We start from the raw sequence: 19,232 nt of genomic DNA on the forward strand, positions 1-19,232 counted from the left end.
CTTTACATTTATCATAATTCTGTGGCAGCAACTCTCTGACACAGCATCCTAAGGTGCCATTTGTTTGCAACAGGGCTTTGATGGTCAGACCTTACACTTGATGAAGATTTTTGTTAGCGATAAGACATCCCGAGCACTGATCCATCACATTCATGGGAAATATGGTCCACTGAAATGTTCGTTTGTAGGATCACCACTAGGTGTGATTCTAGGTGGCTGTTGAAGCTAAGGCACTTTCACGCCATAGGTTTCAAATGCCTTGATACCACTTTCAACAGTCATGGCTTTCCCCCCAAAGATTTCTGGGAACTGTAGTTTAAGGGTGCTGAGAGTTGTTCAGTGACCTCTATTCCCCGTTAAATAACCGAAAACTCAGAGTTGTAATGTATTTGGTTTGGGTACTGTTTGCCACCAGTTTATCTAAACTCGCCAATACGTTCTTTTTGAAATCAGTGGGGCTCCTCTGCACATTAACCCGGCATTAAATCTCATTGACTTCAGTAACTTGGCACAGGATTTTAACATTTGGGCATGTTCTTCCCCCTCCACCCCCATTTCCTAGGTAACCAGCCACAGCAAGGTGTGAATCCATATGGCCATCCTTCAAATTTCTGAATCTGGAAGATGGGAATAAGACAAAGTGTTTGCACTGAAGAATAGGGAAACAGAATTTGTTGCACTAATTATCTCTCTCTCCCCCTCCCAATTTTTTGTGCTGCAACTGATGTGAATATATAAGAAATAGGTGATTTTTTTGTTTTTGCACTTAACTAATTATAAATGTATGGATTATGTGGGATTATATGAAGAACATTTGTTGCTGAAGAATATATGGATTTGGTGCTTTTAGGGTATTAAAACTCCCTGCTCCCCTCTACAGGATTAAAAATCCTTCCTTTCTTTTTGTGGAAAACAAGTTTTGTTTTTCTTAAGAACTGCACTGGACCAAACTACTTACGAAAAAGGCACTTCCATATTTTTTTTATTTAATGCACAAGGGTGGTCCCCCCCCCCCTTTGTTTTCGGTAGAATGTGTATTGATTTCGGTTTTTTAAATTAATTTTGATCATGTTTGTAGATTTCATAAGCACTTTATAAAAGAATTTGTTTGCAAAGTTTCTGATTTTTTTGTTGCTTTTATTGTGGTAATAAAGTTCCTGAAGGAGGATCCTTACCTGTATTCATCAAGTTTCTATTTAAAAATCCAATAGTTTGACAATAATAAGCCTAATAGACTTCAGTACAAATCTCCGTAGCAAGATCTCCTACCTGCAGATGATCAAAATGAGTACCCAGAACCTAAATAATCACATGTTCAGTCATGCTCGGGGTTGCAGCCTATAACTGCAGTTTGAGACTAGAATAATTAAATGCATAGGTTTTCATTCTGTTTCCTGTAATTCCATTGGAGATATGCTAACATGGTTTCCACAGCATGCACCGGAAATTAAGATAATTTCTATTTATCAGTGTGGGTATTTCAGAATAATTTCAGGGAAGTTGTTTAATCTTCTTCTAATTCTTCTTTTTTACACATTTTTCCAGGTATTCTAAACAGTTTTCCAAAAGATTTCATAATACAGTTGAAATGTAAGGAAATAGCTGTTTTCTGAAATGCCATATATATGGTTTTTCCATATATATTAAATAAAACCACTTCATCCATTCAACTGGGTCTACACTCCCCAGAGTCACAGAAATAGTTACTTATTATTTTGTACGGTGGGTGTTCAAAAAATTGGTTATTTTTAGTTGTGTAAATAAATTCAGCTGTATTTATTTATAAATTTGCTGCCAAAGCACAAGTAAATTATCATCAGATTTATTACTATAAAAACAGAAACTATTTTAATCTTGTGGAAGTGGCATTTGCTCATATTCGAGTAAAGAATAATCAAAAGAAACTACTGTTTTGTGAATTTTTAGTATTCTGTGATAACCTTTTAGAATTAGATGCACAAATTTTGAATGTGACTCATGTAGGGCATTTTAAAAAATACTTGAGACTATTTGACTATGTTTTCTGTATGAACTTTTCATTTGCCTTGTGATAAGCCGATCGTAAGGCTTACTGTGAATAAACAATCTCTACTGAGCAAATTAGTCAGATTATGTCAAATGAAATCTGCATTGCTATACCCAGCTGATGCATTTCTACCTTCCCACAGGATGTCCGAATCTTTAGTGTAATAAATACTTTTTGAACTGTTGTGTTTGTTGTGAAAACATCTGCACAATGATCCACTTGCATCCAGTATCTGCCTACTTATGCAATGAAGATATGCCTATGCAGTATGACTTTTGATTCTTTTTTCCCCTCTTCCTGTTCTGCCTCCCCATATGTCCTCAAAGTCTGCTCCAGAGGGTCCCCAATTCCTCTGGAACAGATTTTTGAGGACACCAGGGGCCAGAAAGGGGCGAAAGGAAGAAGCTCCGTTTCAGGAGTGGACTTGTGCTATGCTAGTTCCAGATTTCATTACATTGGGAGTTACTCCTCGAAATATGAAAAGCATATTTCCTTTAATATTGTAGGTTTTCTTAAGTTATTAAGAGCTGAAAATATATTTTAATGTATCTTGTGTGTCAAAAAGTTGCACATGCGTGTTGACCTCTGCTGCCACTGTGTATATTATGGCAAAGGTATAATAATAATAATAATAATAATAATAATAATAATAATAATAATAATTTTTTATTTATACCCTGCCCATCTGGCTGAGTTTCCCCAGCCACTCTGGGCGGCTCCCAGTCAAGTGTTAAAAACAATACAGCTTTAAATATTAAAAACTTCCCTGAACAGGGCTGCCTTCAGATGTCTTTTAAAGATAGGATAGCTGCTTATTTCCTTCACATCTGAAGGGAGGGTGTTCCACAGGGTGGGCACCACTACCAAGAAGGCCCTCTGTCTGGCTCCCTGTAACCTCACTTCTCGCAATGCGGGAACTGCCAGAAGGTAGAACAGCACTTGCTTGCATGCTCTGTTACACCTGTTCAGCCTGTGTGAACTTAGGGTATTTTGTCCCAATGTCATTTGGCCTTTAGTTATGCATCTATCATTTTGCTGACAGTCCCCTATGTTTGGATAGGTTCTTTCGGAAGTGTTGATAATTTTCTTGGGATTTTACCACCCTGGTTTAAACATTACATCAAATTGTTTAAAGAGCACACCTGAATTAATGGTTGTCGAAACTATTTTACTCATTCTTTGGGGACGTTTTCTCTCCATGAACCCTGCCCATGCACATGAATTTTAAAATGGAGTTTAAATAAGGACACAAGAATGACCTTAATGGGTCAGACAGGACTGTCTTAAGCATATGCAGTGCCGGGGTGCAAAGATCTGCCCAGTGCCCCCCCCCCCCGGTTGCGCAGGAGGGTGGAGCCAGCTGCCCGCCTCAGCATCTCGCTGGCTTGGTCGCCTCCAAACTCATGGCGCAAATGCATCTGGAACCACAGCAGAAGAGCCCACTCCGACCGACTGGCGGGCTCTTCCCCAGACTCAGCTCTCGGGCCCCGGATTCTCTACCTGGCGCTCGTGAGAGCCCGGGTGCCCTACACCCCTAGCGCCTATGGGTAAGACAGCCCTGGGGTCAGATCAGTATTCTGTTTCCCACACAGCCACATCCAAATGCATCTGGAACCGTCTTTACCAACTTAGTAATGCACGTAAGTTGCGGGCTTACTGTACACACATGGCTAGCAAAGCCTAATTTTCACTTTACCTGGATCAAGCAAAAGATGAACCTTCCATTAGAGCAATATACCGTAGTTTTCGCTCCAAAACATGCACTTTTTTGCTCCTAGAAAGTAAGGGAAAATGCCTGTGCGTGTTAAGGAGCGAATGCACGGATCGGAGCCATGGCTGCCGTCAGTCAAGCAAAGCGGGAGCCGCTTACACACTCTACGAGGCTCTCGCTTTGCTTGCTTTAAAGCGACCTGGAGCCAGGGAGGAGGGAGGGAAGGAGAGCCATGGTAGCAAAGCGGGCAGCAGCCGCTTACACGGGAGGAGGGACAGACGCTAGCAAAGGTCCCTGCGCTCTCTAAACAGAGCAATGAGGCTGCAGAGGGACGGCAGGAAAGATAAAATTTAAGCAACCAGCAGCAAAATAAAACCAACCTCGTGCTCTGAGCCACGCAGTGAAAACCAGGAAGTTAAAAAAAAAAAGGCTGGGGATGAGGGAGAGGGGAAAACTTCGCAAATCCCCGCGTCTCAGCTGATCCGCTGGGAGGGAGCAGCTTGTTTTCAGGCAGGATAGATTCGAGCATTGTCTGGGTCCTAGTGCCCCTACCACTTTTTTGTGCTCCATTCTATTGCTGCTGGCGGCTGCTTATCACTCAGGCTACAAGGAGGAGCACTTTTACACAGCTAATGGCGAATCCCCTGCAATCCAAGTCCTCCTCACTTGCTCAAATCTATTCTGCCTCAAAACAAGGAGCGGAAGGAAAAGGCTGCAAACTGTTAAATGGAAAAAAACCCAGGCACAGGGCAAGTACCTTAAGTATACCTTTAAAGCAACAGTGCTCTTTCCCTCCCTCCTCCCCGCTCAGCTCGCCGAAAAGCTCCTTCTCCACGCGTGCTCCTTGTCCCTTGAGTGCTTTTCCTTCCCTCCCCACTTAAAACGTGGTTACAAAGCACGGATCCACATGGATCCTCAGGATTTTTGCATTGGGCTACCCCAAACTCACCATCAGATCACATGTCTGTGGCCACAGCATGAACCATAAAAATCATGCACCCACTGTTTCGTTCAGAATATTTTTTTCTTGTTTTCCTCCTCTAAAAACTACGTGCGTGTTATGGTCAGATGCGTGTTATAGAGCGAAAAATACGGTAAAAATTATGGATGCTGCTCTCCAAATGTTTTTGGACTATAGCTTCCTGGCCGTTGGCCATGCTGGCTGGGGCTGATGGGGATCGGAGCCCAACAACATCTAGAGAGCCACAGGTTCTCAACCTTGGTTGACGCAGCTCTTTCATTCTTACAGACTGGGAACTTGACTGCAGAGGCCAAGGACAGGTTGTGATTGCTCTTGACCAGTAGCCGCCCAGCTGTTGTTGGACGACATCTCTCACCAACCCTGATCACTGGCCATGGTGGCTTGGGATGATAAGAGCTCAACAACAGCTGGAGGGCCATAGGTGCTCTATACCAGTGCTTTATACCCTTAAAAACATCACACCAGAACATTCTGTTTTCACATGATTGGGTAATATTATTACATTGTGCTGCTCACAATTTTGGAACTCTTTTTCTCTTGGATATTGTGAAAGTTTTGCATCCAAACAGATCCTCCACTGCAGAACAAAGGAAAATACTGTCAAGGTATTCCTGTTATCTGCTCAGGTTCTGGATGTCCTCGACCCAGCAAAGACCAAATCTGGGAATACAGCATACAGTGGTACCTCGGGTTAAGTACTTAATTCGTTCCAGAGATCCATTCTTAACCTGAAACTGTTCTTAACCTGAAGCACCACTTTAGCTAATGGGGCCTCCTGCTGCTATTGTGCCGCCGCCGCACGATTTCTGTACTCATCCTGAAGCAAAGTTCTTAACCTGAAGCACTATTTGTGGGTTAGCAGAGTCTGTAACCTGAAGCGTCTGTAACCAGAAGCATATGTAACCCAAAGGTACCAATGTATTTCCATCAGGAGAAAGGCTGTTCCTGCTATAGTTTTGCCCATAGTCAACTGGCATGATAGTGGTTGTAATATTTGCAGTGTGATGGAGTTGCCATCATCTCTTGGCCTTGGCAGAGAGGCAAGATAAGGTAAGTGAAACATGCATTCAGATCCAGGAGTGGAGCAGGTAAACTATATCTAGGTCTGGGCTGCTACATTTTGATCCTCATGTGTGTGTTTTTAAGCAGCCAGTAAGAATAAACCACAAGTTCCTATAGTTCAGACATACCAGGGAAAGGTATGCCATTTTCAGATTTTCAGTTAAATGCACATTTCTTAAAAGAGACTTGAAGTATGAATTTTATTCAGGTCCCAATAAAGTAGCTAGCATCTTAAGCATGTAGAAAAAGGTTGCTAATTCTTGCTTTCTCTCTTGGAGGTACAGCGTCACACAACAGTTGTGGGCTTAGGCTGGTGGATCAAGATTTGTGCCATGTTAGCTGCATATTCACCTGTTCTGCAACAAGCTAGATGCAGAGAATCATGTATGGTCAGCAGTCTATAATGCAGTGGGAGTTCTGTGCCTGAAGGGTCTTGGCATAGCCTGCGGTCTGTGATCAGAGTTCTCCTACTCTGACAGAGCACAGCCTTATATCACTAGTTCTGTCCTATGTGGCACGTATAAACAGATGTCTTTTGCGGCTGCCCTAAGAATATAATTGACAGGCAATATAAAAATATTTACAATAAATAAATAAGGTACTCGGCGCAATTTCTTGGAGACAGCTGTATTCTGTTGGAGTAGACCAAAGGATCTTTCTTTGCATCAATTTTTCAGCCAAAGTGCCTCCAGTTGCCCAGAACAAGCAAGAAGAAAAGTACACTGTCCTACTGCTTCCTCCTCAGTCTCTGCTCATGCATTGCATACTTATTAAACTTAAAGGCACTTTATATTCTTTTTTTATGTAAAATGTTTAGCAGCTGAATGGCAATTATACATCTGCACTTCTTTATATGCAGATCTGATTGCTTTTTTATTTTACAAAAATAATCCATAATGTCCTTAAAAAAACAACACACAACCCTATCAAACTATTTTCTACTGGTTCTTCCATTGCCCCACAAAAAAGGACTCCTGCGTGAAAGAACTAAATTTCAGCATTACAAAACTGGCAGCACCTTTTTGTTTAAAAAAAACAACAATGGTAAGATAGATACAAAATATTCATATTTGTCCACAAGGTAACGAAGTCATCCTATTTTTTCTTTTTTCTTTACGTATCTTATATTTCATACTTCTTGTACTACTACCAAATGGGAAGTAAGAAATAACTTTTTAACAAACCCATCCTTGCACTAAATATTTCAAGTTATATTGCAATGCATTTGACTGACTGTAGTCAAGATGTAAGTGCCTTAAGTTCTCAAAGTCGCTTTAAAAATACCTCTAACATATTCACATCGGAACATGATACAATTTTTCTCCAAATCTTTCTGTCACTGCGTCTACTGTAAACTGAGAATTGCAATTTTAACGAATCTGACATGACTGCTTTTGATTAAACATCTTCGAAAGCCAAACTTTGGCTCCTGATTAGCCTTTGTTATCAATTGTTCAGGCTGCATTTCTCGTCTCAGATAACTTGAACGTATGTTACTGTGGAATCGCTGCCAAGCTGGTTCTTAGCCATGCACTTATAGATGCCAGCATCTGACAGCTTTGGATTCTGAATTATTAATGTTCCTTGTGGATGGAGAAGTTCACTTCCAGATGGCCGGCCTTTGCTGCCTGTGGAAAGTAACGAGTGGTCAGGCAGCTCCCATGTAATTTCTGGATTTGGTATTCCCAGTGCCATGCAGTGAAGCTGAACTGGTACCCCAGCCACTGTGCGGATATTCCTTGGCGGTCTGTTTGTAATCCGTGGCGGGTGTGCCACAATAATTACAAAAACAACTACCGTTGAATCACCAGCATAATTCTGAGCTTTGCATGCATAACTTCCTCTGTCATGGATGGTGGTTTCTCTGATAATGAGGGTGCCATTTTCCAGTAACATATATCTCCCATTAATCTGAGGCCGGTCTAGGACGTCACCATTGGGGGTTGTCCATATTATGCTTGGCTTGGGGCTTCCGCCAGCAAGACAGTGAAGGGATAACGGTTCCCCACTTATGCTTTTTATTGTTCCTCTTGGGTGGATAAAGATGGTGGGTTTCTGGCCAACTTCCAATATGACCAACTTTTCAATGTAGCCAACTTTATTTTTAGCAGCACACCGGTACTTGCCTGCATCTGCTTTGGAAGGACTGTAGATGACAAGGGTGCCGTTGTCCCCCAAGAAGTAATGGAGTGTTCTAAAACCACTGGAAACCCTTGTTCCATTGGGTAACATCCAGATTATCTCAGGAGGTGGGTTTCCATCTACAGAGCAGTTCAAAAAGGCAGTTTTCCCAGCCTTTGCTATTACTTTCTCGTTAAATGGATTCCTGAACATTGGTCTCCTAAGCATTTCTAACACCTCCAGCTGGACCACCAATATGCTTTCTCCGCCATCGTTACGTGCCACACAGACAAACTCTGCCGTATCTGAAGACCTTACGTTACGAATTTCAAGAGTCCCATTTTTGTGTACTGTTATTCTACTCCCATAGTATGGGGCTGTTAGGAAAATATTGTCAGGCATAATCCACATGATTTGGGGTATGGGCGTTCCTTCAGCTCTGCAGTCTATTTGTTTCCTTGAGTGTTTTATGGCTGTTGTTTTAATGATAGTCTTGTTTGTATACAACCCATTGATGAGAGGCGGTTTAGAGATTACTTCAAGTTTATAAAGCCTTGTATCATCTCCACCAGAGTTGCGAGCAACACATATGTATTCTCCAGCATCTATGAGCCTCACCTTTGTGACGGACAAGGATCCATTAACATGAAGAAAATACCTGTGATTGGAAGCTGAAATCATGTCGTTGGAAGGCAACAACCAGAAAATGTTCGGCTTAGGTTGACCTGTGGTTTCACAGTTGAAAACTGCAGTGTCTCCTGCTCTGACTTTTACATAGGTCTTGGAATTCTGCTTGATCCGTGGCGCCGCTGCTAGCACTGTTATGTGCACCTTCATTTCGTCTTTCCCAAGTGTGTTTTGAGCATAACACGTGTAGTCGCCCTCTTCAGCTATTCCCACCTTGTTGAAATACAGTGTCCCGTTGTCAAACAGAGTGTACCTACGAGACCTGTGCCCACTGTCATCTGCTTGCATCACGTTGTTGATCATTGTGCCATCTGGCAAACTCCAAGTTATCTCTGGTTCAGGGGAGCCGGAAGCTTTGCAGTCCACTTTGAAGTCCTTCCCGTAAGGCACCAGTTTCTTAAAATACTGCTTTTGATCGATTTTTGCAGGCTTCATTGTCACGCTGACTTTCATTAGGATCAAGTCGTCTCCCATTTTATTCCTAGCCACGCATATATAGTCACCAGCATCCTTTTCTGTGACTCTTTCAACAGCCAAGGATCCATTGGGATGCACATGGATTCGACTCCCCATTCTAAAAAGCAATGGAAGAAAGGAAAGGTATTTAATCCGGTATACTTAAAAACAGGCATAGGCAAACTCGGCCCTCCAGATGTTTTGGGACTACAGTTCCCATCATCCCTAGCTAACAGGACCAGTGGTCAGGGATGATGGGAATTGTCTCAAAACATCTGGAGGGCCAAGTTTGCCTATGCCTGCTTAAGAACATAAGAAGAGCCCTTTTGGGAGAAGCCAAAGGCCCATCTAGTCCAGAATTCTGTTTTGACAGTGGTCGACCACATGCCTATGGGAAGCCCACAACCAGAACCTTATATGCCAAAAAATACAGAGACCCTAACTGTAAAACCACTGATTCTCAATGACATTATGACTTAAGAATTAAAGACAAGCTAAGATATGAGAGCATTGAGTAGAAGCATTTGGAAGTTCCTTTGAGTCCTCTTCAGGAGTCATGAGTTGAGTATGGCTGCATCAAGCAACTCCTCCCATGTCATCTGTGCATATTGTGTGAATTTCTGCGCAAGGGTGGGTGGGGGGCTTCACACATAGATGTATGTGCAAAGGCTTCCATGTTGTCTTATATCAGAATTGTGCAGGATTCCAGGCTGTGTGGAAGCCTTTGGAAGCCTCTCTCCCTCCATCTATAGGTACAGCTTGACTTGGTGGGAAATTTCCTTTGTCAAATGTAAGAGCGAACTGCAAGCCTACTTGTTCTTCATATGACATGCACTAGTTTGGATCAGGAAAGTGCAAACATATCACTCCTCTGCTCATTCTGTTTGGAAGCTTTGCAGAGAGCTGGCAGATGTTAATTATGTGGACCAGACTCCAGGGATCTGCAATCTGTTTGGATTTAGATGCTTTGTTTAGGTCAGTCTAGAGATCACAAGATTTGTTACTGCCAAGCTCTAATATGGAAACCACTGGCTTCACTTAAGAACTCAATTGATGGTTAGTGGCCAAAATGTTGGGCAGAACTGTATTACTATGAGTTAAAGCAAACTCGTCCAAAATAAAATAAAAATAAAATACTATGATATTGATGCTGTGGAGCTGCAACCACCCAATCTAGGAATGAGGTTTTAATGGAAATAATACATTTACAAACAAGAACTCATAGGAGCCTTGCTTGTCCCTGAAGCGGCTGTGGTGAAGACAGCCCTAACTGGACTGGAACAGTATGGTAAAATGTGCTTCAACCCTTATATCGTCAGTCTCATTCTTAAATACTGTAGCACTGTACTGCTCTGGCATCTAAAGGTGCTGTCCAAAGCTTCCACACCTGTTAGTGGAGTTTAAAGGAATGCCAAGACCACAACTGCATCTGCAGTCGTGCCTCTCACAGCATCTGGGTAGAAAGGTCAGGGCAATGGCTGGTGGCTTAGCCAGCAGAGTTGGCTGGAGAAACACTTCCATCAAATTCAACCACTACCACTCCACAGCCTGGTGTAAGGAGGGTTTGGATTGTTCTGCAAGTCACTCAGCAAATGACAGCTAGACACCCCTCATATCAAAGTACCAGAGCAGCTCAGCAAGGGCGTCAAGAAATTCATTTGTTTGATTCAGCCCTCTTTGACACAAAGGCAGAACAGTTCATTTGTCCCAGAAGCTTTATCGTTCTCCTCCAGCACAACACTATCCAATGCGAAATCCAATGGTTACAATATACCGTACTTTTCCGTGTATAAGACTAGTGGGGTTTTTTTTTTATTAAAAATTATGTACATGGATACAATCTCCCCCATTTTCTCAATTTGGAGTCCCCAAAAATAGGGGCGTCTTATACATGGGGACGTGTTATACACGCAAAAATACAGTAGCTAATCAAGCAAATACAGTGGTGCCCCGCAAGACGAACGCCTCGCAAGACGGAAAACCCGCTAGACGAAAGGGTTTTCCGTTTTGGAGGCGTTTCGCAAAACGAATTTCCCTATGGGCTTGCTTCGCAAGACGAAAATGTCTTGCGAGTTCCTGCGGGTTTCCCCCCCTTTTCCTAAGCCCTAAGCCGCTTAATAGCTGATCCGCTGATAAGCCGCTTATCAGCTGATCCGCTAAAAGCTGCTAAACCACTAATAGCGCTAATCCGCTAAGCTGTCAATGGGCTTGCTTCGCAAGACGAAAAAACCGCTATACGAAGAGCCTCACGCAACGGATTAATTTCGTCTTGCGAGGCACCACTGTAAGTAATGCTGCGATTTTCACGAGACCTACCTGTGCCACTGATCAACAACAGCTTTTGAAGGTAATCTCCATATTATCTTGGGGCTTGGCTCCCCTGTAGCTGAGCAGTTCAGAAGCAACCTGTCCCCAAAATTCAGCTGAGTCAGTCTTTGAGATGAAACTGTGATTCTGGGGACTGTATCGCTATGTTCCACCTGGATGATGACCACTCTCCTCTCTGAGCCAGTGGAGCTGGTGGCTATGCATTCATAATTCCCACTGTCAGAAGGACTGATATTCCTGATGTAAAGGGTTCCATTAGGGAAAAGAAAAAATTTGCCATTTATATACTGCAAAGGCTTCACCTCTGTTCCATCGAAGAGAACCCAGTGAACGTAGGGCTGTGGGTTTCCTTTGGCAGTGCAGGGCAGCTTCAAGCTTCCCCCGATATTCTCCAACATATGTTGCTTCTTCTCTTCCAGTATAATGGGTGGTGCAGCAATAACTTGCAGCCTCACCGTCATTGTATCTGAACCAGCTGCATTGCTTGCTGTGCATGTGTAAATCCCTCTGTCGTAAACACTGACTTTCTTTATCACCAGCGTGCCATCCTCTTGCACAGAAACAGCCTCATTTCCCATAGAAGATTCTGAGATGTAAGTTTTGTTTGCGAGGATCCATGATACGGTAGGAATGGGACGGCCTTCGGCAGTGCATTTCAGGGCTACTGGCTTGTCAGAGTGAGCGGTAATAATTTTGGACCTTCCCTCCAAGATTCGAGGTGGATAAGTCACCACCGACAATGTGATAAGAAGCCTGTCGGAACCATGCTGATTGGCAGCCACACAGAGGTACTGTCCACGGTCCTGGATGTTGACATTCTGGATGGAGAGAGTCCCGTTGGGAAGAACCTCAAATCTGTTATCACGCTTGTGTTTTGACGCATCGACCCCTAGTTAAATGAGATGGAAATAAAATTAGCCTAATCTCTGTATTAAAATCTTACTTTTTTTATTTGCTTGGAAAGTCAAATGGTTTTTATTTTGTTTTTTTTACTGCATTTCTATTGCTTTTGCGCTTCATCCCTTTTCATCCTAAAAACCCCACTTTAATAAACTACCATATTTACTCGAATCTAATGCTCACCTTTTTTGGCCAAATTGTGTTGCGAAAATTAAGGTGCACATTAGATTCGATGGCACATTTACATTCGCCAGCAAACGCTCTTTTTTGGTTTCAAGGTTCTGAAAATTGAGGTGCACGTTAGATTCAGTGGCGCATTAGACTCGAGTAAATAGGGTAATGTCAAATTATCCTTTCGTATGTAGAGTTATATAGTAAGTAGAAGTAAAATGCAGGTAAGTTATCAATGTTGCAGCCCTGCATCAAAATAAGAACATGGGGAGCTGCCTTATACAGAGTCAGACCATTGGCTCATCTAACTCAGTGACTGGCAGTGGCTCTCCAGGTAGCAGCCTCTCCCAGATGTTTCTGGAGATCACAGTAGGGCTGGGCGATATCTGGTTTGCAACATCGTGATATATCCCCAGCAAAATATGATATATCAGTCTGAAATAAGGATGGAGCTATGTAGAGGCACTGGCTGGCTTCACAGTTTCTCCCGCATCATCATTTTTGCATAGCACACACACACACACACACAGAGAGAGAGAGAGAGAGAGAGAGAGAGAGAGAGAGAGAGAGAGAGATAAGAGAGAGATTTGTGAAATATTGCCAGGTCAAAAATTACGAAACCAATATCACAACACAGACTTCCAACTAGTTTTGGGTGATATATTGATATATCGCACAAACCTACGGCTGAGTTATGACCCCTCCTCAATACTGCTTTTCAAGTCCCACAGAAGAAGAAAGGATTTCTACAACTGTGTTCAAAGGCACGATTGTATTTATAGAACCACATTTCCTCTAAGGAGCTCGGGGCAATACACACGGTTCTTTTCCCCCGCTCTCCATTTTGTCCTCACAATTACCTGGTGGAGAAGGCTATTGCAGTATGGCTGCCCCAGGGCCACACACTTTGGAACCAGAGTCCCCCCCAGTCCTAGCCCAACACATGAATCACTATAACACAATGGTTCTCATTGCTCCCTCAAAACCCAACCCTAATACTGCCCACACTAAATAAAGAAAAAGAAATATTCCATGTAAACTTGAGAAACGTACCTGTTGATACCTTGGTCCAGTGTATTATTGGCCGAGGGTTCCCACTGGCTTCACAAGGGATGAAAGCATCTGAATTAGCCAAGACAGTAAACGCTGCCAGTTTCCCTCCAATTATCCTGGGTCTTGCCCCCCTGCGTTGGTGGAACAAATCTAAGGTTATCTGATTGGTGGTAGTGACTTCCTGGTCTATGGTCTTCTCAGCCCAATTCTTCACCTGATTGTTCTTATTCTTCCTCCACAAAGGAGTATATTGAGTGGAGTTCTGTTGGGACTTAAATCTGCCCAGTGTGCTGACCGTAAAAGTTTCGCCACTTTCTGCAGCCTCCTGCCAAGACAGTTCCCCCTGCCTGGGAGATGCAGTGGTTTGTGTGATAACTGGCATGAGCGTTGTTTGGGGTGCTAATGGGCTAGGAGACTGTGTGCTGGGGTATCTTGTGTTAGTAGGAGTCTGGGTACTTATCTCAATTTTAAGAGAAAAGGCTGCTTTTGTTGTTTGGCCTTTTTTGCTAGCTTCCCATCCTACAGTCTGATTTGATTCCTTATCAGCACCCACTGTAGTAGCCTGAGTTAGTCTGCTGGACTCTGGTGTCCGTGTTACCAAGGCTGTGCCTGGTATTGCTGTGATTGTGCTGGCTGTGTCCAAGACCGATACAGTGAGTGGGATGACGGTCGCAGGTTTTTCAGAAGACGAATTATCCACTGCTATCTCAATAGTGACCGTATTTTGGGTAGGGATATTCCTTATTAATACCTGAGTGGCTGGTGTAGATTTATTCTCTGCAACTGTGTCAGTTGTGCCAGGACTGGGTGTCCGTGGTGTAGTTCTAATGGCATCCGTACTAGTGGATTTCGAAAACAGTTCATCTGTTAGGGGGCTGGCAGCTTGCCTTATGCTTTCAGCTGTTGTAAAAGCAGGAGAAGCCGTGGGTTTTTTGGACAATGTAGCAGAACCTTTGCTGAGAATGATGTTTCTGTATGAAGACACGGGATTTTTCAGAGGCCTTCTCCTCCTCTGACCCCTCCTTCTGCCTGGTCTTAATGCTCTGAATCTGGCAACGTTTGTTTTAACACGGACAGTAGTAGTTGGAATGAGAGCTGGTGGGATGCTGCTGGTGGCATCTGTTTCTTTTCCTAGAACAGTTGTAAGATTGGAGGCAAAGGCTGAAGATGGCAATTCTGAAGCATCGAGCGATAGCAGGGGGACTAGTTTTACTAGCATCATGTTATCACTGGTGGGTTGAATTAGGTGATCATCAGTTTGGATCTTTGTCTTTGAAACAGCACTTTTATATGTGTGTGATGTTGTGTATGCTGGCATTGGAACTGTAGTTTGGAAAGGCAAAACAGATACTGTAGGTGAGGGTTCTCTGCTTGTTTGCAACTTGGGTTCCTTCTCCAGTAGCTGCTTTTGTGCATCATTGCTTCCAAAGAAATTATGCAAAGGAATTTCCCCTATTGAAACAACGGAAGACGCCTTAGTTTCAAGAGCAGAAAGGGTAGATTTCATAACCAAAGGTGACATGGCAGTTGTGGTTTCCATGCCAGTCCTGGGGCTATGGATAGTTGCCGTTGGGAGTCTGATGCTAAATGATGGGTTTGCGTCAGTGATTCCTTGTAATGCTCCACCAGATTTTGCTTCTCTGTGCGAGAGAACTTGTGTGCTTTCAGGATAGAAGGGGATTGTTGTTGAAGTTGTATGCTCTTCAGCTGCAACCAGTTTGTTTCTTGAGAATGCCCAAAACTGATTTGCAGTGGTTGCTTCTGGGTAACGAGTTCTAAATGAAGTGGAAACAGGAGCTTGAGAGACAGTCTGTTCAAGAGATTTGTTGGGAGGAGATAAGGCAGGTGTGCTCACTTCTACAGGAGGAGGTAGAGTTGTACTTGCTTGAGCAAACCGTGATTTAACAAAAGCAAATCTCCGACCTGCAATGTTGGAAATACGGCCAGGTCTAATTATTCGTCTTCTATTAGAGATTTTTCTTCGTCTGCTATACTGCCTGGGGGGGAGTGGTGGGTTGTGAGTTGTAGCACCCCCAACTACCTTAATCTGCTGGTGAGTGACAATGGTTGAGCTTGAAGGTAACCGAGGCACTATTTTTTGTGTACTGTAAGCATACATATGACTAAATACATCATCACCAGGAACATTGGCTGTCACTAGAGATACCTGCTGATTGGGTTTCTTTGATACTTTCTCAGTTGCCTCTGTAAATAAATCAGGTTTTTCAGTATTTTTGTGGGTAGCTGCAGACAGGGTATTCTTGGTAATATTCATTGCTGGTGTAATTGTTGGTGTGGCGTTTAGATGCAAATTGTTTCTCCCAGATGATATCGAGCTCTGAAAAGTACTGAAAGCTTCTGTAGAAGTACTTGGTGGACTATAAGATGGTGTTGTTAATGGCTCCGTGTTGGTAGATAGTGTTTGAGATGCTTTGAGAGAAGTTTTTTCAAGTTTAAGTTCTGCAAGTAACTTCTGGTTCTTGGGTGTCTTGTAATTCATAACCACTGGGCTGGTTACTGGAGTTGTGGTTTCTGTAACCATGCTGGATGTTGCCAAAGAACGGAAATCATTTGACATGCTTCCAAATTCTGCTGTCACTACATTTCCAGAGGCTTCTCTCAGAGTGGATATCGCAGGTCTTTTAGTTGCTAGTAGAATAAATCCTTCCTCTGGAAATATATCATCTCCAGATGTCTCTTCCAGATTTTCAGAAGTCTTTGAGGACAACAGAACCTTTACTGTCGGTTTTGCTGTGGCATTTTCTTGCTTTCTTGGAAAAGTGGCTTTTTTCTTTGTTTTTTCCAAAAATGCTGCCCAGCGCAATGGATCAATTCTCCTAGTGGAAGGATCAAATTGCCTCAGGCGCCCTCTAAACCGTTTGTTCATCTTGTCCTTGTTGCGCCTGTAAATCTCTTTGCGATTGGCACTGGCTTTGTTCTGTGTGGGTTGATTTATATATGAATCTTTAGTGGGTTCCTCGCTGGTTGCTTGGGTTTGCCTGGCAGATGAAGGATTTCGAGGTTTGGTGGTAGCTTTGTACTCTTCATTGCCAGATCCTTCTGCTGCTTCATCCTCTAGCTGAATATCGAGTTTTTGTGACCTGTTCAAATTCCTTTCAACTACTACTTGGTAAACCAAAATATCAACGCCATACTTATTAGCAGCGACACACATGAAGTAACCACCATCCCGGTCTGTTGTTCGTTGTATTTTCAATGTGCCGTTGTGAAAAAGAAGCTTGTTTTTTGAAGAGTGGTGAAGAACCATGTGCTCAGGTAAGATCCAGGTAACAGGGGCATCTGGGGCACCTGTAGATGGGCATGGAAGGTGAAGCGTGTCACCTAAAAATATGGAAAACTGAGGGCCGTTTAAATGGCTGTGTTCTATATAAGGATCTATCACAGTAATCCTAACCGTCAGGACATCAGCATCAACATAATTGGTTCCTATACAGTGATAAACTCCACTGTCAAAATTATCTGCTGCGTGCAACATGAGTTTTCCAGATTTTTTTATCACGATTCTCCCATCTTCACTAATATATGGAGCTCTAATCTTGCTCCCATCTGCTAATACCCACTCAATTACAGGGGTAGGGTATCCAAGGGCTTGGCAGTCCAATTCCACAGACCCCCCTACTAAAACGGTGTATTCAGTTTTTGTGGTGTTTTCTCGTAAGATCATGGCCCAGTTTTGCCATTCTGATTTTGGGAGATTGACCGGGAGGGCAATTTGAGCATTTGTGAAATACTGGATGTGCAGAGTGTTGAGAGTGGTTGATGTCCTGTCCAGTTGCAATGAAACTTGTCCCTGCATCAGCCAGTAAGGCTCAGCTCTCAGTTCAGCTTCTACATCAGTGAATAGCTCATCATTTTTGGAATCTGTTTGCTTGTACTTATAACTGATGTAAGGCACTTCTGTCAATAACAGTTCCCTTTCCAGTTTTAACGGAGAATCACTATAAAGGGCCAGGATGCTCCACAACTGCTGAATATACTCATGGTCAATGCTACACACAAGGAATGTTGACAAGGATACTTCAAGTACTGTGGTGTTGTCGATTTTGTTTAGTGTAACTGGAGACATCTTTGCAGGCTTTTGCACACTGCAGATCAGGTTTGCTCGATTTCCAGCTTGGTCTGTCATGTTGAATACCATGGATCCTATGGGAGCCATAAAATCTCGGGGAGAAACTGACGTAAATCCACCATCATCAGGAGCAGTGATGTTTTTCAATTTCAAGGCTGGATCTATAGTTGGCTTAACACAATTAAAATCTGAGGGTTGAATGCCACTTAACTGCTTGCCTTTAAAAATTCCAGGATTGGCACACAATGGGCATTGCAGAACACCAGAAACACCTCTGTCTTTTTTGCACTTGACAACATCTGGAAAGGAGATAGAAACAGTAAAAATCATTTTTGCTTGACTGATTCACGTATAAAAGCAACAGGTCCTATTATGCTGATAGATATTTCTGGTGTCCATGAAATATGACAGACCTCAGTCAGCAATCATTTGGATCTGTTTAGGAGCCAGCCAGTGCAGTAACTGATGATTAGCCATGGTTACTACAGAATGGGATGGAAAGGAACCAGAACAAGGACAAAGGCCTAGGACTCAGCCCTCAGAATGAGCACAAGGGCAAAAGGATGCTAGATGTAGACATTAGAAAAATTACACAAGAACAGAGAAGACAGATTTGGGTAAGGCCTAAGTTTAATGCCCATTGCCCAAAGTTTATGTTGGAATTTGAACTTTGGTCCTGTGTTATGTCTCCATCTTGCTTCAATGTGCATGTTCTTGGCCCTAGATTCCCCCCCCCCTTTCTACTGGGCATGCGAATGCATAATTGCATTCAGAAAACTGTTCGTTCCTTGCCCACCACTGATCTAGCAACAAAATAGTTTCCAATGATAGAAAATATCTACTCTCCCACCCCACTGGTTAGGAATGCTTCCACCATGGGTTTCAAATTATTTCAAACAAGAGTTGAACATATCATTTTTAAGAGGTATTCCATTTTTCTACTTGGTATTGTAATTGGAAATATATTAGAACACGTTGTTGTTCTATCTGTTACTCATTTATACAAGTTTTTGCAATAAAAACATATGCTGTAGGATCAGAACAGTAACCTATCTGTGCCTATATCTTTAAACGGTGGCAAATACATATTTGGGGGAGGAATTTTGCCAGACACAGTTTTATTTGCGATTGTTCTATTTTATTCATTTAAAGTTTTTGGCATCTCCATAATGTGAAGTTTGTAACACAAGCTTCTTGCCACATACCAGAGAAGAGGGAGGAAGTTGCATTTTTCTCTTATAACTATGGGATAATATAAACAAGAGAGGAACAAAGGCTAGATTCCTGTGGAAGTTCTATGCAAGAGCTGTCAAATCTCTAGATCATTTTGGTGAAAATTCTCATTTCTGTATTATCTCTCCAGCGAATCATTTGTCAAACACATCTTTTGGTGAAGCAGTCCAGGGGAAAAATCCCTTCTGTTTACAATTAGTTATGAAAACAATGGATTCAAATATAGCAATCTCTACTGTTCCATTAATAAAGAAAATGTGACTGACTCTACAGACTTGAAAGTGCCCTAATATAAAATGAAATACATCAAAATATTCTGTATTTATGATCAAGAAGGCTGCAACATTTTCTTTAATAAAAAGGACACCCCAATTAATCTGGCATCAGATTTTTTAGCAAATACAAGTACTGT

The 19,232-nt window shown here is 42.6% G+C and overlaps 2 protein-coding genes across 5 annotated transcripts in view; one reads left to right on the forward strand and one right to left on the reverse strand.

The window, feature by feature from the left end:
• MED12L (mediator complex subunit 12L) overlaps nt 1–1,637 on the forward strand; it is a 180,916-nt gene extending 179,279 nt beyond the window's left edge. Inside the window, exon 45 of the mRNA XM_079977534.1 lies at nt 563–1,637. Within this exon, the coding sequence (XP_079833660.1) occupies nt 563–615 (53 nt within the window). The 3' untranslated portion in view covers nt 616–1,637. The remainder of the gene's footprint in view (nt 1–562) is intronic.
• A 4,315-nt stretch (nt 1,638–5,952) lies between these two features.
• Nucleotides 5,953–19,232, reverse strand: part of IGSF10 (immunoglobulin superfamily member 10) — a 310,917-nt gene continuing 297,637 nt past the window's right edge. For all 4 annotated transcript variants that reach the window (XM_079977527.1, XM_079977526.1, XM_079977528.1 and 1 more), the window contains 3 exons: nt 13,498–17,886; nt 11,362–12,262; nt 5,953–9,163 (listed from right to left, as the gene is read on the reverse strand). In XM_079977527.1, the coding sequence (XP_079833653.1) occupies nt 7,255–9,163; nt 11,362–12,262; nt 13,498–17,886 (7,199 nt within the window). In that variant the 3' untranslated portion in view covers nt 5,953–7,254. The remainder of the gene's footprint in view (nt 9,164–11,361; nt 12,263–13,497; nt 17,887–19,232) is intronic.

Source organism: Podarcis cretensis (assembly GCF_951804945.1).
Source record: "Podarcis cretensis genome assembly, chromosome: 5".
Lineage (NCBI taxonomy): Eukaryota > Metazoa > Chordata > Lepidosauria > Squamata > Lacertidae > Podarcis > Podarcis cretensis.